We start from the raw sequence: 26621 nt of genomic DNA on the forward strand, positions 1-26621 counted from the left end.
TATTTCTAAATTATCAACCAGGTTAAACATTGCTTAACGTTGATGATCTAACAGGAACTGGAATGTCAAACGTGGTTATGCTGTAACAGGGCTTAAATAAGGAGTACCCAAAGTCTCTATTCATTCCCGGGCAATATCGGGTGTGCCTATTACTATTTAATATCTTTTCTGCTGTGTTAGCAAATCATAAAAATAAATTCAAATTTCAATATATTTCTTGGAATCATTTATGTTGTCGACTTAAAAAAGCATCTTGATGAATGTAAGATAAGCACACGCTAATGAATATTTTATGTGAATGTATCAAACCTTTCTAATAGTATTTTTTATGAAGCAAAACTTATATAATCAGGAAAAAAATAAAACGTGGGTTGATTTTACAGCTGCCTCCACCATCTTTTACTAAATGAAAGATAGAATTCTTGTATACACTTGTGCTATGTAGATACAATACTAGAACACATTTAACACAGTCTTGTACAAGATTTAATCGTTTCCTGATTCGCAAATGAAAAACTCCTGAAATAAGGAATTCTTTAGAGAAATGCATGGTCTGCATCACTATATAATGATTAATAAGTCGAATACATAACATGAAATAAAACAATAACATTTATTCTAAAACAAAACAACGAAAAGTTTCTTTCAACAGGCGAAGTTGAACTGGGTCCAGATGCAAAAATGAAGAGTAGAAGTCCTTTTGGATGTGTAAGGCAGCAGTTGTCTTCAGTGAAAGTAGTCTAAGCTGCAGTCTCCAGTGGATAGATAGGGACAGGAGAAAAAGAAGAGTGGTCTGTCTTCGCTGCTTGTAAGCCTTGTTGGGTTCTCTCTGCTGGCTAACCAAGGTTCACAAAGGAGCTGAAAAATTCCTTAGGGAACAAATGAATCAAATATGCTCTACCTACTGATTAGTCGATGTATGGTCGAATCGCACAGTGAGCGGTGGGCGGGGTTTGAATTGAAAGCCATGTTTAATTTCAGAAGCGTTTCTGATGGATAATCTGTATAAGTCCTGAAGATGAGAGAGCCTTTTTGGTGGGTAACTGTTGCAATATTTTGGACATATAATGGGGTATGATCCCACACAGTCGGACGATTCTATTTATAAACGATGCTGCTAGGAACTGACGAATCGAATTAATTCACGTTCTGCTACCAACCAACCAGAAACCAGAATTGCTCATAAATATTAAACCTTTTCTGTAGCAATTTCACACGTATTTTCCGTCTCGACACGGTAAGAATATTTTGCTCTGTGGAACTTTCTACTGCAAGCAAGTCACCTCTAAGGACTTGTGTGTAACAACGAACCATCGGAAACGGTTCCGTCTACTGCAAACAAGTCACCTCTCAAAACTTGTTTAGAACAACGAACCATCGGAAACTGTTCTGTCTACTGCAAACCAGTCACCTCTCAAAACTTGTTTACCATCTGAAACTGTTCTGAAACTAAACATGGCTTACACTTCTAGAGGTTATGGGCCCAGCGTGCATCTTTATTTCGATGGATCCGAATCAAAATTCGAATTGTGGCAAGTTAAATTTCTAGGATATCTACGAATCCAAAAGCTACACAAAGTACTTCAAACACAACCTGAAAACAGAAACGACCCCGACTTCATTGAAAAGAACGCAACTGTCTTTGCGAAATTAATACAGTGTTTAGATGACCAAAGTCTATCACTGGTAATGAGAGAAGCCCTGGATGATGGCTGCAAAGCATTAAACATATTGAGAGAGCATTATTTATCGAAAGGAAAACCCAAAATTATTTCTTTATATACTGAACTGACCTCTCTAAAACGAATGGAAGCCGAAACTATTACTGATTATATTATAAGAGCCGAAACGACTGCAAATTCTTTAAAAATGTCTGGTGAAGTTATAAGTGACAGTCTGTTAATTTCCATGGTCCTTAAGTGATTACCGAGTGATTTCAAGCAATTTACCACCGTGATAACCCAGAAAGAAAAACCCATGACTTTTAGCCAATTCAAGGTAGCACTCAGAAGTTACAAAGAAACTGAAAAAATGATCACAAAAAAAACGAATCCACAAATATCAGGAAATTTAAAAATACACACATAAAAACACCAAAATTAAATTATACCCATGCCAGGAATAAAAACCGCAACTTTGCCAAAAAACAATTTTTCTCCTAAGAAAAGTACAAAAATTATTTGCTATAATTGTGGACAACCTAATCACAAGAGTTTCCAATGTAGATATAGGACTCAAAATGGCGACTACATTAAAAATATAGAGAGCTCTGTTAGCGAACATACATTTTAATTTTCGTGTACGTTTAATGCTTCAACAAACAATAATAATTTTCTTGTCGCTTGTGGGGCCACGGCACATGTGATTACAAACGAATCTGATTTTATCAATTTTGACCCCAGCTTTAAGCTACAAAATCATTTTGTAGAACTAGCTGACGGGAGTCGAGTAAATAATATCGTTTTGAAAAGAGGTAATGCTAAAATATCGCTAAAGAACAATAAAGGTGAACTGTGTTTCTGTATTATAGAAAACGCTCTTCTAATCCCAAAATTTAAACAAAATATATTTTCTGTACAAGCTGCCACTAAACAAGGTGCAAATATAAACTTTAGCCCCAATAAATCAAAACTGGTATACCCGAATGGAACTGTATTCGACATTAAAGAAAATGGAAGACTATATTATTTAAATAGCGTAGTCCCATCGAAAACCACCTGCCATGATCTACAGGCCTGGCATAAAATTCTTGGACACTGCAATATTCCTGATATCAAAATGTTGCCGACTGTAGTTGATGGAATGAAAATACAAACATCAAAAAACTTCAACTGCGACGTCTGTACACAAGGGAAAATGACAAACTATCAAAGCAAGATACCAGACAAGAAGGCTAAAAAAAATCCTATCAATGGTGCATTGTGACTTGAACGGTCCCGTGGAACCGATGGTCAGAGAAAATTATAGATATGTGTTGAATTTCGTAGATGACCATTCAGGTTTAATAATGGTTTACTTTTTAAAGAACAAATCTGATACACTGCTAGCAACTAAAAAATCTCTAGCCGACATGGCTCCCTATGGTGAAGTCAAGTGTATTCGCTCTGACAACGGTACAGAATTCACCAATAAAGACTTTGAACTTTTACTAATTAACCATCATATCAGGTATGAAACATCAACTCCTAGATCGCCACACCAAAACGAGACTGCTGAATGTGTGTGGCAGACACTTTTTGAAATGGCAAAATGCATACTCATTGAATCAAAACTCCCTAAAAACCTCTGGATATATGCACTTATGGCGGCAGCCTATATACGCAGCAGGTGCTTTAACAAAACACTATCTAAAACTCCATATGAATCTTTCTGTGGTAAAATACCAACTTTAAGCAGAATGCATATATTTAGTTCAACTTGCTTCGCATATATAGATAAAAAGAGTAAATTGAATATTAAAGCCCACAGAGGTATATTTCTTGGATACGATAAAAACACTCCAACCAATTTAGTATTTTTCCAGAAAAAAATAAAATAAAAAGAATCCGATGTGTAAAATTCACAGACACGTTTAATTTTACAGACGAAAACCTGTGATATGAAGAAGATGAAATTATATTTCCTCAAATAATTAAAACAAACGAAGACAATAAAAATGACGGAGACAAGAGTGTCCATGATGATGATAAAGTCGAAAGATATCCCAAAAGAAATAGAAGGCGACCCGATTTTTTTGTGGTCGACAATATAAAAGATTATCAAATCGACTATTGCTATTCAATGGAAACTGCGTCAAAAAGCTTTAATGGAGCAATTAATTCAGAACATTGTGATGAATGGAAAATTGCCATGAAAAAAGAAATAGATGCCTTAACCGAAAATGATACCTATACGGTAGTGCCTCTCCCAAAAGATAAACATGTTATTTCTACAAGATGGGTCTTTACAAAAAAGACTACAGCATCAGGCATAGAACAGTACAAAGCTAGATTTGTTGCTAAAGGGTACTCTCAGATTTACGGTATACAATATTTTTCTATGTTTTCACTGACCACAAACCTTATGACAATCAGAATTTTACTGCAAATCGCATCACAATATGACCTAAACATCCATTAAATGGACGTAAAAAATGCTTATTTGAATGCCCCAATAGACTGTGAAATTTATATTACCTCTCCAGAGAGATTTATAATGAAAGATAAAAATAGTGTGTGGCGACTTAATAAGTCATTATATGGTCTAAAGCAAAGTGCTCAGTGTTGGAATACAGTATTTCATGATTATATTATTAAACAACAATTTAGACAATGCGCTGTAGACCCCTGTTTATATACCCAACACAAAGACGATAAACTACTGATTTTGGTTTTGTGGGTCGATGATATTTTAATCGCATCAAATTGTGACATAATGTTAACTGATATTAAGAATAAATTAAGTAAAAGATTCAAAATGACCGATCTTGGCAAAATATCCTGGTTTCTGGGGATAGAATTTACTCGAAGCAAAGGACTTGTTACGATGACTCAATCGAGATACATCGACAAAATACTATTAAGATTTGGAATGGGAGAGTGCAAGAAACGCTCTACACCGGTCGAAAATGATATTAATAAAAATATACACACAGAATCTGAAATAATAAATGACACACAATATCGCGAAATTATAGGTAGTCTTATATATTTAATGACTGCAACCAGACCCGACATATGCTATACAGTAACAAAACTGTCACAAAAATTATCATGACCAACAATGAAGGATTTAAACAGAGCTAAACAAGTTCTGCATTATTTAAAAGGAACTAACGAACAGAAGTTAGTATTTATAAATCCCCTAAAATTAGAAGGATTTTCGGATTCAGACTTGGGAAACGACGAAGATCGCAAGAGTATATCTGGATATTGTTTCAGACTCTAAGCAAATGGGCCTATTATTTCATGGAAATCTAAAAAGCAACAGATTGTATCCCTCTCTACGTGTGAAGCAGAATTTATCGCCATCACACACACGACCCAGGAAGCAATTTACCTTAAAAGTATCCTAAAGACTATTTTAGAGCCAGAATTAACTAAAAGCCCCGTAGTAATTAATTGTGATAATCAAGCCAGTATAGTCTTAGCACAGAACACGATAATCAACCAAAGATCTAAGCATATAGATATAAAATACCATTTCATAAAAAACGAGGTGAAAAAGGAATCCATTATTTTGAATTACATATCATCAGAACAAAATATCACTGATGTATTCACGAAACCCGCAACAAGAATAAAGTTACAGCGGTTTTTTCTCAAAACGTGTTGTGGGATTTTACTGAATAATTTTTTTTTTTCACGGCCCTGTATGTGTATAGATTTCTATATATCAAAAAAAAAAGTCCTGGACACGGCGTAAAACTGTATCCATTTTATTTGTATTAACATTTTAACCTACTAATGCGTAACTAATACTTTTGCGGAAATAAAAAAAAAAGTCACTTTAAAAAAAAAAAGAAAAAAAAACTTTTGGTAATTTTCCTGTTCGACAAAATACTTTTTGCATGCTTATTTTAAGGCGTGCAGAAATTACAATTGACTTTTATTTTTTTTTGTGCACATTAGTTTTCTTTCTTATTTTTCAAAAATGTCCTATCTTTTTTGCATTGTTTTCATTAACAACAAAAAGAAAAACCTCTTTAAATGGGTCCATATTGCATGTATATCTATTTATATGTATGCGTATTTCTTTTCTCTTTTTAACAAAACTGCATAACCAAATTTAGGAAATGGCTTCTTTTTTCACATACCCACCCCTTTTTAAGGTTAAAATATCTTCCATTTCTTTTATTTCTCTTCTCTGTATATATATATCTGTTTTGTCATTTGAACACAATTAAAAATGGCGTCTTTTTACATGCTAAAATTCTAAGATCCAAATGATTTCTAATTTTTGTTATGTATAATTGAATATAAAAATATATATTTATTTTTGAGCAGAACGAACACAAAGAACTTCCCTATTATAAAAAATAGGGAGGATGTTGCAATATTTTGGACATATAATGGGGTATGATCCCACACAGTCGGACGATTCTATTTATAAACGATGCTGCTAGGAACTGACGAATCGAATTAATTCACATTCTGCTACCAACCAATCAGAAACCAGAATTGCTCCATAAATATTAAACCTTTTCTGTAGCAATTTCACACGTATTTTCCGTCTCGACACGGTAAGAATATTTTGCTCTGTGGAAATATTTTTATGGAGCAATTCCGGTTTCTGATTGGTTACTAGCAAAACATGATTCGATTTGATTGATCAGTTTCTATTAGCAGTGTCAATAAGCAGAACCTTCCAATTTTCTTTAATAATACCCACTTTTTATATAAAAAAATATTGCAACAGCAGGAACTGATTCACAAGAGGAAATAGATCTTTTATTTGTGGCTGTTACAGTTCCTTTGCAATTCTTTGTTTTAAGAAATAATTTAGAAAATGAGTAGAAATTAATAATTTGATAAAGTTTGTAATTGTATCAAAACTTCTCATCTAATTGTAATTTACAATAAATAATTATCTCAATTCATTTTATGGCTTCGTTCAAGAAATTTTAAAAGCTAAGAGATACTGAGATGATCAGAAAACGCATTGTGGCACATCAATCAGGAATTCACGATTTCTGGAAAATCGGTAACATTGCGGTTAATAATAAGCAATCATCAACTCACAACCATAATGATGTAAACTAATAAGGCTCGGCAGATCTCCTTGAACTCCCTCATCGATTCTGAAAACCGCTTCCATCCAAATTTCCCATTGCAGTCAAAGATGAAAGAGTTGGAAAGCAAACTTAAGCCACATATTAATTTTTTACTATTTTTTATTTAGATAACCGAAAATAACAACAATGACCTTATTGCAGAGAGAAAATATATTAATATTTTTGCATTCCATTTAGTTGAAGCAAAATGTTTAAAGAAAAAGAACAGTTGAAATTATGGAGGCATGAAAGGGAACATTAGATGTGTGGGTAACCAATCATTTAACCAGTGCCTAATTTTGTTATTTAAAGAAGTGTGATTTTAAATAAAGTGGAATAAATTTGTTTCAAACGACTTACAGTAACTTTGTTAGTGTCTAACATCCGCAGCTGTAAAGGAGAATTGACCATACATACATCTTCAAGATTCTGATTTCTATGATCAAATTTCTGTTTGTGAAGATGTTTAAGCAAAGTTGAGCAGGTACACTACTAAAATGGGTTGGAATACCAGGTGCTGTATGTGCTCTTTGCTTATCTCGGCATTGTTTATAGTCGTCTACAACTTCTCATTGTCATTGGACTTAAGCAGTGATGATTCAAGAGAAGTGTGGTTGGCGATTGCACAAGGCTTGCCTTACAATTACATGTGTAGCTACCCTTACAAAGGATACCCATTGTCTCTTGGGACTGAATGGAGGCATAGCATTTGTTGTTTGGCATATTTTCTACATCTTTTAACAGTAAATAACTATTATTTAAAAAATAAACTAGGTTCATTTTTTATGTATATTATATATGAAAATGTACATACTATCTAAGCATACGCTTTATCTATCATTTATAAGTATATGAAAACTCATGTTTCAGTAATTAGATGAGCCAAAGAATAAACTCAATAGCATTCATCATAGTCACTGAATGACATCTGAAGACCTCATCAGCAGATTTTCCCATGAGAATTGAAATACAAATAACATTTTACATTAAACTGGATATATTTGACACTAGATGATAATGAAACATTAGGAATTCATGGGAAAAGTGTTGATTTATTCAAGCTAAAACAAAAGCTATCCAATGAAAACATTCCCTGGTAACCTATATCTGTATATCTGCTTTAATTTTAATATCAAGTTATTGATGAAAATCACAAAGTTGTGATATTTCTTCTTCTTCATCTTGTATTAGTCTGTTTTCGCATATACCATTGATTATGGCTACCCAGCCTTTTCTGCATTCAGCCTTTCTAATGAGATTAAAGGTTGTGCATCTCGTGATCTTGTTGAGAACGTCCAGGAACTTTGTTATCTGTCTTTCCTTGCTTTTCTTGCTGACGATTTTTCCTAGCATCAAATATTTTTCCATCCCCTCTGCCCACATTATATGTCCAGACAACTTTAACTGTCTGATGTGGATGGTATTTAGAAGTAATCTTTGTTTTATACATGATTTCTTCATTTGTCTTTCTGTCCATGAGACTCTTAGAATTCTCCTTATAAACTATATCTCCGCTGCCTCCGAACAATTTTCAGTAACTTTTTGTTTATGTCCAACATTCGTAGCTGTAAAGGAGAATTGACCATTTATATGTTTTCAAGATTCTGATTTTTGCAATCAGTTTTATGATTCTGTTTGTGAAGATGCACTTCATACTGTTAAAACAAGGATTTTGCTATTGCGGTCCTTTTCTTGATTTCTATGATGCTCTTATCATCAGGTGTAATAGTACAACCCAGTTATTTGAATGTATCCATTTGTCGAATGGTCTCGCCTTTCCATTTCATATTACACTTTGGTAACACAGCCTTTTGGGGGGATAACCGTGCATTTTATCTTCTTAGCATTGCAGCCATTTTTCTCACTTTCTATGTCACTGTTGTAAGTATTCATTGTAGTTTGTCATGCATAAATCCAATGCCTATGAGACAGTATCCTCGAGTGTCTAAGGTCTCTCTGTACAGGGGTTTGCCAGAACAACCTGGCATGAGGATACTTTTTCCATTGAAGTAAACCCTGACCAAATATTCAAAATCACATAGTATTCTCTACTTACACAGATGCAGCGGGCAGCACAACACATAACTTCACTATATCTCACTCCCTATTACAAATGGTTACGTTTCCAACCCGTTTCTCTGATCAGCAAGAACAACACGCATCACTTCTAGATCTGTTTTTAACCACAGTTCCCGATGATTGTATAACAAATGCGGACAGCCCACTCGGGAATGCTAATCGTGCAATGATAATGGTTGAAATCGCCTTAAACTCTAGACCCACAACTGAAGAGCCAGTGCTCAAAACAACGAGATATTATAAAAAGGCTGACTGGGAAGCCATCAGAGATCTTATCAGAGATGCCCCATGGGGAAATATTTTTTCTCTTCCTGCTGAACAGTGCGCAAATGAGACCACTGAATGGTTCAAAACAGCAATTGAAGCACACGTTCCCATGCAGAAATTTTATAACAAGCCCCACTCTCCCCAATGGTTTACTTCTACTTGCGCAACTGCCATTGCTCAAAGGCAGCATGCCTATCTCAGATTTAACCGACATAAGTCCAGTTCAAACAGACAGAAGTATATAGAAGCTAGAAGTAACGTTAAGAAAGAAATAGCGACAGCTAAGAGAGAATTTACTGAAACCACTAAAAAATGTATTGAAGTAAAAAATTAGGAACTCGTGACTCCTGGAAAATTTACAACAGTGTAGTAAATAATGGGCAATCAACAATTCCCCCACTAACCAACAATCATGAGGTTGTTTGCTCAACAACCGACAAGGCTAATATGCTTGCCAGTCGGTTTGCCTCAAACTCCACACTGGACTCTTCCAACCACCCCCTGCCTGACTTTCCTTTATGGACAGACGTCATGCTAGACGATCTAAAAATCACCCCTGCTCAGGTGTATAATATCATAAAAAACCTTGATACTTCAAAAGCATGTGGACCTGATCTCATCCCAGCTGTGCTATTAAAAAAGTGCTCAGCCCAAGTAGCTCCAGTTCTCTCCAAACTCTACAACAAATGCCTTAATGAATCTTGCTTTCCGGGCTGTTGGAAAACTGCTTCAGCGGTACCAGTATTTAAGAATTCTAGCGAAAGAACTTACCTATCAAATTATCGCCCCATTAGCCTCCTCCCGCTTTTCACCAAAATATTAGAGACCATAATTAACCATGCTCTAGTCCGTCACCTTACAGATGCTAAACTTCTGACTGACCAACAGTGTGGATTTAGACAAGCCCGTTCCACAGCTGACATCCTCACTGTAATCTCTGAACGTATATACCATTCACTGGACAAAGTGAGCGAGGGCAGAGCTATAGTTCTAGATATATTCAAGGCTTTTGACAGAGTATGGCATGAGGGTCTCCTCAGTAAAATTAGATCATACGGTATCACTGGAAGAATACTTAACATAATTAAACCCTTCTTAGATAAGAGAAAAATCCAGGTTGTCCTCGACGGTCGTACATCTAAACAATATGATATAAATGCAGGAGTACCTCAGGGGTCTATCCTTGGACCTCTATTGTTCCTAATATTCATTAATGACCTCCCCAACAAAATTGTCTCCGAAATGGGTATATATGCTGATGACACCACACTGTATAACAGGCACGACAGGAAAACAAATGAATATATATCTAAAGAAATGGCAAAAACACTAGAGGATGACCTCCAATCTGTAGTGGAATGGGAACATAAATGGATGGTCACATTCAATGTTGCCAAGACTAAACTGATTTCCTTCAATAATTACAAGAAATCTTCTCTGTCACCAATAGCAATGGCCAGTGACTCTTTATCTGAGAGTACATCTTTCAAACTGCTTGCCCTAACGTTCACAGAAAAAATGAATTGGAACAATTATATTGAAAACATTGCCAGGGCTGCTGCGAAGAAGGTAGGCTCTCTCTACCATGCTAGAAAACTACTAACACCCGAAAATATCCTGTACCTCTATAAGGCTACCATTCACCCATGTATGGAGTATTGCTGTCACATTTGGGCTGGTGCATCTGCCACTAGCCTCTCGCTCCTAGATAAGGTTCAAAAGAGAGTCGCCAATCTGATAGATCCTGAACTGTCATCTAAACTTCAGCCTCTGTCCCATCGATGAAACATTGCATCCCTCTGCCTGTTCTACAAGTACTTTAACGGTGAATGCTCTGATGAACTGCAAGCACTTGTCACCCCTCGACGTAAATACCCCCGACAAACCCGACAGGCAGCTAAATCCCACCCCTACACAGTAGAGATCCCTAGATGTAAGAGAGCCTTCTACTCCAGTAGTTTCTTCCCCAGAACCGCTAGACTCTGGAATTCCATTCCAGGTCCCTGCTTCCCCAACTGTACTGACATGCAGAAGTTCAAGTGTAACATGAACCAACATCTTGCTTCCCAAATCCCAACATAATGCCCCAGTAGTTGTTGCCCCTGATTGTAGTCCCCTACACCAAAGTGGCAATGTTCCTCGTTTGGGGTGAAAATGTAATTAAAAAAAAAATAATAATAAATTTGCTGCCCAAATAAGATCTCCGCACTATGGCTAACCCCCATTAGCTTTTATGAGGAATGGCGCACATTCTCCAAGTGATGTTACCTCAAGTAACTGCACGAAGCTGGATACTCCACTAGACTAGGTAAATTCTTGTCCTGGAATCCAGTAAGACCAAGAGACCAAAATGAAGATATACTACAACATATGAAAATGGTTAATTGGAGAGAGGAAAATTATGTTCTCAATTTCTTTTCTAAATGTTTGAGAGATAAGGAAGTTTAATGGAACATTTGAATATCTATGTTTCTCATATATACTTCAAGTGTTAGCCCCAGGTTGTGGGCTCCTTGATTTCTGAGAACTTCGACAGAAGTAAAATAAGGACTAAAGCAACAATGCTGATTGATGAGAGATTTTTCCTGTCAGCAAGATGCCAAGATGCTTCATAGCATGATAACATAAATAATAGAGATCAAGAAACTAAGCAGATTGTAATAAAAGTTTCTCATGCTAAACTATGTCATCTTTAACAATGTTATTGGATAGTAAAGTTTCACTTTTCTGGTTACTTAATGAGTGAAGTGCATAATGAGAAAGTCTAAGGTGCATATTCAGCTGTGAAAAAAATTATGATATAAAAATAATAAAACTAATACACTAATAAGAATACACATGTATATATTACTAGCAGGACCTGTGGAAAAATTAAAAAACCTAAGAAACTCCTGTTCATGTCTCTGATCTCTTATATAAGTAACATGAATTAAATTTATTAACTATTTATAAATATTAATTATTGTGTTCTTTAATTATTAAAATCATAAATAATAATGAACACCCCTATATATATATATATATATATATATATATATATATATATATATATATATATATATATATATGCAATGTTATTCGTATCATGTAAAAACAAATTGAAATGCATATATATTTACATGTAAATGCTTGAAATATGTATATTTAGGCAACATTCTTTCTTTTCTATGAGCATGAAATCCTAGTGTCTATACATATAAAGATCATTACTAATATTTATTTATAAAAATATTATTGTTATAATATTTTTATAAATAAATATTATAAATTATTATAAATATTATTAAAAAATTGCTATACAAGGTGGCGAGGTGGAAGTATTTTCACCAACAGGAGCAATAATTGGTTGGTTGTTTTTATTTTATGGCATATCAACCTTTTTCAGGTTATTTAATGCCGAATTTAGTTATTTTGAGGAACAATTTTTAATGGAGTATATATTTTTTTTAAAGTCAGATTCTATTTAACCCATAGTTGGGACCCTAACAGGTACTACCACTCCGGGTCAGAGTGGACCTGGGAGCAATTGCAATTAAAGGGTGGCTCCACACTCCCCAAGGCCCACAAGGTGGGGCCTCACCATCGGATATAGTTTTAGGTCATATCCAGGACCACAGGAGCAGTAAGGCGTCGCCTTCTCTCTGTTATTCTGTGAGAAACCCTTGGGCAAAATAGAGTACCCACTTAGCCTCTCTGGGCAGGGTACGTGAAGTTACGGCTGGCAGGTGATAGATGAACTGTTGAGTAGCCTGATGGTCCTCCTGAAATTGGTCAACTCTTCGTTGTGTTAGGCAAATGATAATGATTGATGTAAAATGTCTAAGACTTCCCACTCTATATGAGCACTGCATCTTTAGCAAGAAATTGCAACCTACTATAGATACTATGCTGTAAATAAGACCATAGTGTAACTGTTCGAATGCAGAGGGGACTGATGAACCACGATCATCGATGTCTGTGAAAAACAGATCTGATACATGAAGAAGAAGAATTATTATAAGCTCCTTTAAGAAAATAAAGTTGAATTCTCTTTAGGAGATTAATAAAGCCTAGGTGCAAAATGCAATATTCCAACTTCCTGTTGTTGAATACTCTATGACTGTTTACTGTTTATGCCTGCCGATTTGGCATTTATAGATACTTAATTTCCTTCAATTCCTGTGTTAATTTCTGGTGGCTTGAAGATAAAATATCAGTTTATGGAGTAACGAGTGACTTTATGACTGGGTTCAAATCGCTTAATTGGCAGTAATTTATCATTTCATACACTGATGATTGCGTAAGCATGAAACACTAGTGTCTGTAGGTATAAAAATAATTGTTAATATATATATATATATATATATATATATATGAATAAAAAAGAATGCGAAAAGTATAAAAGCTTATAACTTTTCTTTATTCGTTTTTAATTGGTGACGTGCAGGAATACAAAATAATAATATTATGAAAAAAATTAAAAAACTTTTTTCATAAATACATAATTTTCGACCGATCCTTCAGTAATCCTTTAACAAACGCCCAAGGACTCAGTTTTAGTATAATGAGTATATGTCTTTCATTTGAAACATTTCTTTATTTATGTCATATTTTGAAAGTTGGACAAAATAAAACCTTGATAATACCGGGCCACTCGAAAGGAGAAAATTATTTGCTTTTTTAATATCAAAGTAAATAGACTATTTTATTATTATTTTCTTATTTTATCATAAAATTTTCAAGAACTTCTGCAGAGCAATTCAAGTAATATTAATAATAGTTCTGACTTTTACATCAACAAAATTTGTCTAATTAGCTAAGATTGCTAAGAAAATGGGCACAATTACTTCAAGAAGCATGCGCGAAATTTATGATTGATTCGATGCTCTATACACAACATTATCCATATTTAATATGGCAGTAAGAGAGAATATATTTACATATTGTCATCAGAACGAAATCAATAAATTTGTATAAGATCTTTTTTCTGCCAAAATCGTTTTATGACTTTCTAGTTGAGAAAGAAATTTGTCATTTGGCTTTAATTCATACCAACTCCATGCTTGGCCAATTACATGTTTTCCGCTCGATTGGTAATGTCTTTTTTCTTTCTAAATAAAAATTGAATATAATTATATCCATTCACTTTGGAGAGTTTTGTTCTACTAAATTACTTATGAATTCTTCAATGGGTATTTGTCAGATATTTTACGCATATCAAATTATAGGTTTTACTATATCTTTTGTTAACATATGCACACACACATCAAAAAATATAATCACAAAAAATATTTGATAGTATACAGTCATTGAATTTAGTTCATTACATAGGAAATTAACAAAATTTTATGATTGAATTTTTATGAGATAATCACATATTTTTATCACAATACAAGCTCAAATACCCATTCCATCATCATCATCATTATAAGTATTATCATATTCAATTTAACGTCCATTTTACATACTGACATGCGTTAGACGGTTTAAGAAAATGACTTCCAAACTAACCTATTTCTGTCCAGGTCTGTATTTCTAGTTCACTTTTATAGTTTATGTTTCTTTTGTGAACTGAACCTGATACTGCAACTTTCTGCATCTAATAACCCAAGCGCAATCATCCATTCTTTCAATGTGACCATACCAACAAAGTCTCTTGTTCTATACATTTTTCCAGATCAAACAAATATAAACAATTTGTACTATCTGAATTATTCAGGCTACTGTTCTCATCCCAAATGTTAATCTAAGAACATTTCAGTCAACGTTTATATCGGATAGAAACCTTTATTTAATCGTTGAGGGTAGCTTGCTCTTATTTTGTCAGCCATTACCAGGTATATGTCTTAAGTAATTCATAATTGTATTCTTAGTATCACTTTTATTGATTAAACCTTCAACCTCAAGAAAGCTATCACTTTTATCCATGGATCCGAGTTTACAATGACTGAAATATTGTGAGAATAACATGCAATAATTCAATAATTTGAGTTTTATTTCTTCCGCCCGTCACACCAATAATTTCCTAGGTAAGGTTAACACTTTTGTCCAAACTTCCAATTTCTGTACACGTAACGCACCTTCTCTCAACTCCCAACGTACTTCTGCTAATTCAACTTGTTTCTTTGAAATCCAACTTCAAAATGAACGACCCTCTAAAAAATCAACCCTCTTTTATCTTCAACCAGGAGCATCTCATTTGCATATCGGGTGGTCACATTGCAGGCATATAAAGAGATAAGGCAGCCATTTTTGTTTCTTTCTTCTTCATTCATTTTATTCCACGACCGACCCGTTGAATTATGCACATGTGCTAATTAGGTAAGTCGCACCTTTCCCTACAATTAAACCTCCAACCTCAAGAAAGCTATCACTTTTATCCATGGATCCGAGGTTACATTGGCTGAAATATTGTGAGAATAACATGCAAGACGAGAACAGGAGTTTGAATACTCCAAATAATAGAAATAGGTAGATTATGCTTACCACCACGTTCATATGCTTAGTATTCCATGTTTTTTTTCTGCTATATACAATGATAACACTGATGAATTCTCATATAATGGATACAGGCATCTCTCATATGAGTATTAATAGCAAATCTTTTTGATTCACTGGGAGTCATCACAATCAACAAAGTAACAGCACAAGTTGTATCAACGACGTAAAGTGGACTATGATGCATTGGTGATACCCGAGGTCAAATCCTTGATTTCATATTCAAAAAAACTCAAGTACGACTCATAATACTACACAACAAAAGCTGATTGATGAATGGGAGGTCATAAATCTTTGTTTAATTAAAGGAACTTGGTGAAACATGATTTTCAGAAGGGAAATCTTCCACTTATCAACTTAAGTACGTTTAGTTGGGTTTAGCCCCCCCCCCCCCGAGGCATAACGAGGGTAAAGGCGCTCACACATAATGTAATCAGGTTTAACAAGACAAGCTTCCTACCTGACTATTTGACTCTATATCTTTCTCCAGAGTGTAGCTGACACTTGTAAAATTCCAAAGATTTCACAAGGTGTCTATATTCATAAATATCTTATAAAAACTAAACATCAGGATTCAAGTGATTGTATTTACAGGTGATCAAGAACCTGTTGGCACCTTTGCTTGAGTTCAATCACAAGGTGACATCCAGAACGACTGGAAACAATACTGAAATAATCAAAGAATATTGTTATTATTGCATACTATATTTCTTAAAATTTTTACTTTGATTTTGCAATGGTTGACACTGATTATCTCCAGTTTTCAGAAAACCACTGCAGTCTGTAAATTATTATATTTTTTCGTAATTTTCTCTTTTCAATTAAGCAAAAAAGTAAATTATATTGCGTTTGGAAAAGTTGTTCGTTGTAGATTTATTTGTTTTTTTTTTATCACACACGAAGAAAGAAAAACAACTAACTCACTATTCAACTTCCGATTATTCATAATAAACCCGCATTGGTCATTGCGAAATCTAAGTTGAAACTTTAAAGAAAAATTAAATGCAAAAAATAAAGTGTTCAAGCTGGAAAGGGAGAGAACTTTCCCAACATTCCTTGATTAGGAACTTTTTATATTTTTCTCCAAATGTTTGACTACAATAGTAATAATTATTTGTCCCCCCCACTAATTATATATATATATATATATATATATATATATATATAAATATATATATATGTATATATGTATGTATATATATATGTATATATGTATGTATATATATATGTATATATGTATGTATTTATATATATATGTCAGGTCATGTCATATGCTACTGGTACCATGTAACCCAGTACTACCTGCCTCATGGTCGGGTCACCAGCGACTAAACTGGTTCCCCCACCAGACTTGTTTGGTGAAGAGGGTGGCTAGTCTCCTCGAAGGATTAAAAACAAGACCTTCCGAGAGAGAGACTTAGAAGAAGAAGATCCCTGACCATGTGCATCCCTTCTAACAACAACAACAACAACCACCACCAACAACAACAACAACACCACAAATGTGTCATTTTGTGGCACTAGATAGCAACCCCGCTTTTGTATGCACAGTTCCGTTGCTTTGTTCTCTTAGTTTTACTTAACAATTATGGTAGTGATTATGATTATTATTATTATTAATAATCTTATTTTTTTTTACATGGGGGTCACCACTTATTAAGTCCCAAAGGCCACTCAAGGATAAGGGTTATTATGTGTACAGTAATCAATGAGATAGTATTGTAGTAAACATTAGTATTAGGGGTTTTGATAGAGTGTCTTACTTAAGGAGGCGGTTTGTCAGGAGTTTGTTTATGTTGGACTTGAAGACGTCCAAGTTGTAGTCAGGTGGGAAACAGGCAAGCGGCAGAGAGTTCCACTGGCGTGCAGTTCTAAGAAAGAAGCTCTGCTCATGGAATCTACGTTTGGATTTAGAGTGGGGAAAATTATTGACAGTAGTTTCAGCCAGACGGGTGTTTCTCGTGAAAGATTGGCGAGGGGGGGGACGAGGGATTGGAGCTCAGACGACCACCTTCCATGGAAATAACGATAAAACAAAGACAGGCTCGCAACGTCTCTCCTGTGAGAGAGAGGTTGCAGGGAAGAGAAAAGGGCATTCCCCACTAAACCACAAAGTCTATTTTGCACTCTGTCAAGGCAGGATAGGCTATTTTTAGTAGCTCCTGTCCAGATGTGGCAGCAGTACTCCATCCTTGGACGTACTTGGCTTTTATACAGATAGAGAATTGCATCAGTAGTGAGATATCTTCTGGAGCAGTAGAAGGATCCCACCATTTTCCCAGCGTCCTTGGCAACAGATTTGATGTACGTGTTCCATTTCAGATCAGGAGAAAGGTCAAACCCAGAAGCTTGTCAAAACATGGGGCCTCCCCAAGACGAGAGCCATCCATATTATGATTATACTTTTTTTTAGTTAATTAATTATGATTGATATTATGATTATTATAAAACGTTTTATCTAATACGCCTTGTTTAGGTTTGCAATACTTCCACAAATTATTTTAGATCCAAATTTTCGGTTTAATGTTGTCATATAAAGGATATTATCAATGCGTATAAAATTTGTGAGAATTTACTTTATATAACAGATATAAAATTCAGTTAATTATTTAAGCGGAAAATTTTTGTATGACATGGCATGATTTTTGCTGTCTTTCTATTTCCTTTTCTCTTCTTTCCTACATTTGAACATTTCTTTTTTTTTCTTTATTTATTTATTTTCATATTTCATTTTATATTTTTCATGTCAGTTCATTTATCACCAGGACCTATATAATGATTTATTTACCGGACTTATTATATAAACAAAGAAGAAACCAAAAGAAATGCCTATTTCGAACTGATACCTTGTGCCATGGATTACTCAAAATACAGATTGGATCTCATTACCTCACTGCTACCAAAGACCTTCACTTCGGATTTTACCATGCAAAGTGGATGTAAAATTCAATATCCTTTTCATTAACTTCCCTTACTCTATGATATTTAAATGCTTAAAAAAACTTAATTGTGATTTTCCATGTCTTACTGGTTTTAGCAAATAAGGTGTAAACCATTATAATTATTTGCTAATATTTTCTCCTCTGAAGAGATGGTAGACATCGAAATCCTATAGGATAAGGAGATATAATATTTCAAATGTATTCTTTGTCTTACATATAATAATAAAAAAATTTGATTTGAAATTTAACCATTTCACGTTATAAATTTTAAATTTATTGAATTACTAAAATTTGAATATATATATATATATATATATATATATATATATATATATATACATATATATATCAATTAAGTTCTCATATATTGATAACATAAAAAAAAGCAATATTTTTTCAAAGGTGCTTCAGATTTCAAAGTAGACTTCAGAACCCCGGTCGATCTTTGATGAAAACAGTTGTCGGATCATTGAAATAAGACAAATTATCCTCATCTAAAAAATTCAGAAACACAAAATATCTATCCGTATCACTGCAAGAATGTCTTCTTTAAAAATCTTAATTTGGCAATTCCTCAAAGAAAGATTTAATAAATGCCATATCCTAAATTAGTTGCGCAATCAAATTAATTAAATTGTAATCAGAATTGAGGAAAATGGCACTGAAAAAAATCTAAAAAATTCTGATCCAAGGAAAAATTTTTCTTTGTTCTCATTTCAAAATTTTAATACAAATTTCAAACATAATATTGAATAACTTTTAAGTGTGTGTGTTTTTGTGTGTGTGGGAAGGGGGGGGCATAACAGTAGAAGATGGCAAAGAGTTTGGATTCCAGACCTGTCAGTTGCAAATCGTTACTTCAACCTCTGTGTCTTATCTGCTGAAACCTTAATGCCTCTTTACAGAGACGCTAATCGACTTTTCTCTCAAACTCTCTGTGCTACACGGACAAATCTGCTCAAATGCTCGACAGTCAAGAGTTTAATTGAAAGAGAAGATTTTAATAATTCTATGCAAAATCTGATTAACCCTTTCACTGAATGAAGTGAAAATCCTTACACAAATGCCAAAGAATTCAGTGATGTACTTTGAGAAGGAATTATTTCTTACACTGACTTTGTGCCATGAAAATTAAAATATTACCACAATAGAAATAAAAACGTACATGTATGTCTTTATTTGTCTGTGTGCTAAAAGTCTTAAGTAATGAAAAAACAAGACATTAGTTGGGGCTAGGATGTCAGTAATGATCACTGTTAACAACATTCATGTTCAATTTAAACAGACTTCTATATGAAAAAATACCATTCAATATTCTAATCAATCATACACACACATCATATATATATATATATATATATAATTTTTTAATTTTTTATTGAGCCCATAATAAATTTATTATGGGCTCAATAAAAAATTAAAAAATTATATACTGCTCTATTAACATATCGAGCACTTTTATCGTTTTTTTTTTACCTTATTTCCCTTGAAAAGATATATATATATATATATATATATATAGTCATCCACATACAGTACTGTTTCGCTGTTTCACAGGTCATCAGTGCGGCTATATATATATATATATATATTATGAAGTTTTTTTTCTCTGTGATGAGGATTGAAATCGCAGTGGATAGAAGCGTGGAGTCTCTACAGTTTCAGTTGAGCAGAAGATAGTGATTTCAATCCTACTGAAGCAGGCGAGACCATTAGTTGGCCAAAATGTTGTGAGACAACTATGGAAGGCAGTAATTACTGGGGATACCGTTAAAAGAGTATTCCTATCCTGTCACGGCTAATCACCAGAAGGCCATAGGACGAGTTGGCAGAAACGTGGTGAAGTAACAAGAACTATGAAGACGATGCCAACAGTTTACAAAAAGAATGACTACACAAATAGCTCTAGAACATGAAACTTGAAAATTATTTTAGTATTAATTTTGGAGGTCTTTAATAATGGAAGATTGTAAAATCCATTTTATACACTTGGTGCTTTCCGATTTCAATAAAGGCAAAAATGTCCTGCAAACAGCAAAAAAGGTGTGACGTGTATAGTCAATATGCTTTAGTTAACAATATTTAGATCAAAATGAATCTCAGCAAGTACTTATTTGTCAAGAACCGATTAGGACAGGTTTAGATCCTACATACCTGAATTCCCCCTTAAATTCATTAAAAAATATGAGTCCTACATCACATCTGAAATATCTGAGTGGTTTACTCTTGGTACTGAGAAATCATATCTTCAAAACATTCCAACACATATCAAACAGTCAAGCATCCCTGAATATGATGCTGCGATTGGCTGCAGAAATCATTATTTCTAAAACTAAAGTCTTCTTTAACACTACCCAAACCATTGCAAAAGGATTAGTCAAAATGCTAAATAGTTCCATGTCCAATCAGTTAAGTTTAGAGTGGCCAATCAGAGGCTTGGCTCCAATGACCTTTTCAGAATAAAAAACAAGGTTCTGAACAGATGCAAGACCTCTATCCCAACCATCATAAACGATCTGACATAGCCAAAATTTTCACCAAGAATTTTACAACAAATTCAACTGTTTCTGATCAGAGTCACCTACTTACAGAATTCCTCTCCACAATCCGAAAATTCTAAGTGACATCAGTATAACTATCCGTGATGTTGCCAAACTGTTAAAGAATCTTCATGCCTTGTCGTCATTCTGGTCACAGTACTTGAAACATTGTAAACCGAAATACCTTATATCCTCACAAAGCTGTTCAATCGATGTGTAAAATTACCTTTCATTGGTCTGCTCAGTAATTAAAAATATTGTACATCTGCATTTTAGTATAGACCTATTAGTTTTATGGGCATCATGAGTTGAGTCTGTAATAAATAAATCAAGTAGTTATCTACCACTACTACAAAAATCGTTTTAGTAATAAATAATACGGATTTCGTTCTGCAATATCTACAGCTGACACGCTGATTGTAATTTCGTAGAGGATCAGTGAATCTATCAAATATGATAAGTTAGATCATCCATCCTGTGCCCCCCCCCATGCAAAAGCAGATCTTCAACATAAGAAAGTAATGCTTTTTGTCTTGTAGGAATAGAAAAGAATTCTTTATTATAATTATAAGCTTCTGCCACATTACAAGACAATTCTGAAAGTGGATTAATGAAAGACAGCAATTAAAATAAAATGCATATGATTGCCCAAAATTGTTGTATTCTATCCTGATGATGACAGACTAAGCGTTTCTTTAGAGACCAGACAAAAATTGTTGCAGCTTAGCTAGAATGTATACCTCGTCCGCCTTATTCACTAGATATTGTTCCTTCAGATTAATTTTTAATCAGATTTTTACAAAATAATCTTTGTTGTAAAATCTTCAATTCTATCGATGCCATAAAAAGCACCTTGATATATTCTTTGACGTAAAACCACCAAAGTTCTAGGAAAATGGAATTTTTAAGTTGAAGATAGGGAAAGGTCGGACAACGAAATGGATGATCAAATATTTGATGGCATATATGTTTTAAACTTTTCATTTCCTTTAAAGTTATCTACATACTTTCCGGATAACCTGTATTAAAATGATATGCTTTATTAGAGGCATTGTAGATATATGCTCGATATCGATTCAAAACGTATATGTTTATTTTAACCATAATCTTGCTTTAGACACGGATATAATTGTGGATGTATCTAGCTAAGCAAATGATGTGTGGTATTTCATCAATCTACTCTTTCGGATGAATCAGTATTGAATCTAAAAACAGAATAAATGAACATTATTGGATTATAAAATATTTGCATATCTTTCTTCAGTCTTTCCATCGCATAAATTGCCTTCACTATGACTAATGACCATTATCGAGCCCAGTTTAGATTGTTAGTTTATTATTTCTTAGATGTATTGTTTTCCTAAAGGTGAAGATCATCATCTGCCACACACACACACATATATATAATTCAAAATAATTATTTATAATTATTTTTATATACCTACAGATACTAGTATTTCATGCTTATATAATCATCAATGCAGGAGATGACAATCGATGCTGGTCGAAGGATTCAAACCCATTAATGAGATTACCTTTCGCTCCATTAACAAGGAACACACCTCAGGGTCACCGTTCATCACCATAAAATGAAGATAAATTTTTAACATTAATGAAGCTTAAGGCTTAATACAGGCGATCTTAAAATGGTCAAGTAACAGGAAGTTATAATCTTGCACAAAAGGCCAGCTGAGCGACTTTTTCAATTTCCCCAGAGAGTGCTCAACTTTAATAAAAATAATTCTTTAAGGGGAATAAAATAAACTCAATGTCGAATGCTACCATCCTGTGCATATTATATAAACATGTGTACGTTGATATATATATATATATATATATATATATATATATATCTCCGAGTCTGAATATTCTTTAATCCTCTTGGGGAGTAAAGGCGCTGCATTATTTCATGCAGCATGTCTTGAGCAATAATAGCCTAATGCCCCCCCCCTTTTTAGGCTTTAGAGGACATACATCATCTGGTCTTATGATATACTCGTCCATTTTAACACTGGCCAGGCTGAACAGTGATATAATGGGAATAGGTTATTCAACATGATTATGCCATATATATATATATATATATAAAACTGAATGTGTGTGTGTGTGTGTGGTCACGAATAGGCTCCTATATGGTTGATTATTAAAAAAAAACTGATTACATGTAATGATAGAAGATGTATCGAGACACAGGAATGGGTATGTTTGATCTGGCAGAACGGTGGTTCATGAAAATTGTGGGGTCTGCGTTCACACCTGGTCCACAAAGTATTTTTTTTTTTTTTACACAGTGATCACCACTTATCAAGGCCCGGAAGCCACTCAGGGATAAGGGTTATTGCAAGTACATTACGTTAGTGTGGAGATTTGATGAAGTGTTTACTTTAGGGGGCGGTTCATTAGGAATTTGTTAACATTGGACTTGAAGACATCCAAGTTGTAGTCCGGAGTGAAGCAGGCAGACGGAACAGAGTTCCACAGGTATGCACTTCTAAGAAAGAAGCTTTGTTCATGGAATCCGCATTTTGATTTAGGCACAGATATAGAGTGGGGGAAATTTTTCACAGTGGATTAAGCTAGACGGGTGTTTTTCGTGAAAGATTGGCAAGGGGGGACCAAAGATTGGAGTTCAGACGAGCACCTGCCATGGAAATAACGATAAAACAAGGATAGGCTCGCAACGTCTCTTCTGTGGGAGAGAGGTTGCAGGATAGAGAAAAGGGAATCCCCCACTAAGCCACGAAGTCTATTTTGTACTCTGTCAAGGCAGGATAGGCTGTTTTTAGCAGCTCCTGCCCAGATATGGCAACAGTATTCCATCCTTGGACGTACTTGGCTTTTATATAGATAGAGAATTGCATCAGTAGTGAGATATCTTCTGGAGCGGTAGAAGGATCCCACCATCTTTCCAGCAACCTTGGCAACAGACTTGATGTACGTGTTCCATTTCAGACCAGGAGTAAAGGTCAAACCCAGAAGCTTGTCAAAACACGGAGCCTAACCCAGACGAGATGCCAATTGATGCCAGCTGGGAATCAGAGTGTTGATGATGTAAGGATAGGAGTTTGGTTTTGGATGCATTAAAGGTAACCAGCCACATCTTTCCCCACGCGCTCGAGATCAGAGGAGAGAGAATCAGAGAGAACTTTGTCATTTACAGCCTTTGATGTGTTGCCGTATATGGTCGTGTCATCAGCATAGATGTCAACGAATGATTTAAGTATGTGTTTAGGGAGGTCATTGATGTAGATCAGGAAGAGAGTTGGGCCCAGGATTGACCCCTGAGGGACTCCAGCATTTATATTGCAGGCCTCTGATTTTTGTCCATCTACCACTACTCTTATGAGCCTATCGGAGAGAAATGATTTAATGATTGAGAAAACATTTCCAGTTATACCGTAGCTGGAAATCTTGTGAAGTAGACCCTTATGCCATACCTTGTCGAAGGCCTTTGATATGTCAAGAGCAATTGTCCTAGAAAGGAAGCCTTTGTCAAGAGATTCACTAATCCTGTGGGATATAACCGTCACCACATCTGTGGTAGATCTTGCAGAGCGGAAACCATATTGTGTGTCACTAAGAAGGTTATTCCTGCTGAGGTGGTTGACTATTTCTCTATTTAATATGGATTCCAGCAACTTACTCATAACACACAGGAGACTTATTGGTCTATACTGAGAGGGAGATGACTTATCACCTGAATTCTTAAATACAGGGCAAACTGATGAGGTCTTCCAGGGAGTCGGAAAGCACTTCTCCTTAAGGCAGCGCTTAAATAGTTTCGTAAGTATGAGAGCAAGTTCTGGTTGAAGCTTTTTTAACACTATAATTGGGATGCCATCAGGGCCAGTTGCTTTACTGGAATCTAGGTTCTTGATTAGCTTGGCGACCTCATGCACAGATATTTGTATGTTACCTTGCTTGTTCTGTGTTATAGGAGGAAATATGGGGAGTTGATGGCCTTCGTCGCATAGGGTAGAATTAGCTGCAAAGTTCTTTGCAAATAGTTTGGCCTTGTCTGACGCTGACGAGATGACCTCTGGTCCATTGATAATGGTTGGGATAGAACGCACACTTCTGTTCAGGATCCTATTTGTTATTTGCCAAAACTGGTGGGAACCAAGCCGCTGATCAGCTACCTTGGATTTAACAGACTGGGCATATAGCTCTCTTGCATTTTTTATTAAGTATGGAAATAAAAAATTAAAAAAAAACGTTTACAAGTGTTTTTGATATAGATGTACATAATAATACTTTGATAAGTATGTTTTAACTTAAATAGGGATGGTATAATAAAATTGTGGGGTCTGCATTCGCGCCTGGCCTCCACAGAATGGAAATAGGCACAAACTTTAATAAAGACTTTTCATATCTATCTCCGTAATATACCTTGATAACTATGTTTCAGTTTGAAAAAATATGGTATATTAAAATTATGGGGTGTTCGTTCGCACCTGACCTCCATAGAATGGAAATATACCACAAAGTTTAAAAAGGTTTTTTAATATAGATCCACAGAATATTGTGATAAGTGTTTCAGTATGAACAGGTATGGTAAAATAAATTATGGGGTTTATCTATTTTATTTTTACTTTCATCATATTTTGCTTTGGTTTTGATACCTCCAAATTCAACCCAAATTTATAACCCTTCCTTTTCATAACCTATCATACTTTCATAAATCAGAGTCCATTTTGTGTAGGCTGTTTTTGAACCCAGTCAACGATGGGTACTTTTGCTAGTATATATATATATATGTATATATATATATATATATATATATATATATATATATATATATATATATATATATATATATATATCCTTCACTTGTTTGAACAATTATTTGTTTTTTATTATTGTTATATTTACAAAGATCTGCTGATTCAATTCGATTTCGAAATTATTGTCTGAATAATTGTTTTTGAACTTTGAGCATTATGTTACTACTAGGTGACCTATGATCTATTGGGTCATTATTATTAAATTATACATAGCTATATACATTACGTAGTAATAAACAATTTGCATCTCACTTTTCTTCTTCTTTACTTACATTTTTAAAAATATTTTTACGTCTCATCCTCTTACTCTTATTCACTACTTACTAATACTACCAATTATATTACTACTACTACTATCTTACTTTTTTGTTGATTTTTATTTTTTTTTAAGAAACGTCACACAGCGAAACTTGTGTCTAAAACAATTTACAAAAGAAAAATAATTTTGCAAAGTTAATGAAAAAAGAATTCGAAAAATAAAAATGAAATTTTAAAAGATAAAAAAAAACATTTCAAAATAGAAACAATATTTAAGAATGAGAAAAGCTTACTGTGTATGTCATGCATTCCAGGGGAGAGAATTTCCACTCAAGGAATGCTGATTTTCCTGGTGAAAGACTACCGCATGGATTCATACATTCAAAGATTGTATGGTTGTAGTTTTGCTATAGAATAAAAAAGAAAAGAATAAAAAGAAATATGCATAACAAGAAATAAAAAAGAGAAATTTGTAGATAAAAAAAGTACATCAGTGCTAGTGTTTAACAAAGAAAACAACATC

General features: G+C 34.3%; 1 protein-coding gene across 1 annotated transcript in view; it reads right to left on the reverse strand.

Moving 5' to 3' along the window:
• LOC145292193 (cilia- and flagella-associated protein 65-like) overlaps positions 1-26621 on the reverse strand; it is a 2765874-nt gene that overhangs the window by 424129 nt on the left and 2315124 nt on the right. The window contains exon 33 of the mRNA XM_080138498.1: positions 26392-26505. Within this exon, the coding sequence (XP_079994624.1) occupies positions 26392-26505 (114 nt within the window). The remainder of the gene's footprint in view (positions 1-26391; positions 26506-26621) is intronic.

This window comes from Euprymna scolopes, chromosome 13 (assembly GCF_053919585.1).
Source record: "Euprymna scolopes isolate OS-2025 chromosome 13, ASM5391958v1, whole genome shotgun sequence".
Lineage (NCBI taxonomy): Eukaryota > Metazoa > Mollusca > Cephalopoda > Sepiida > Sepiolidae > Euprymna > Euprymna scolopes.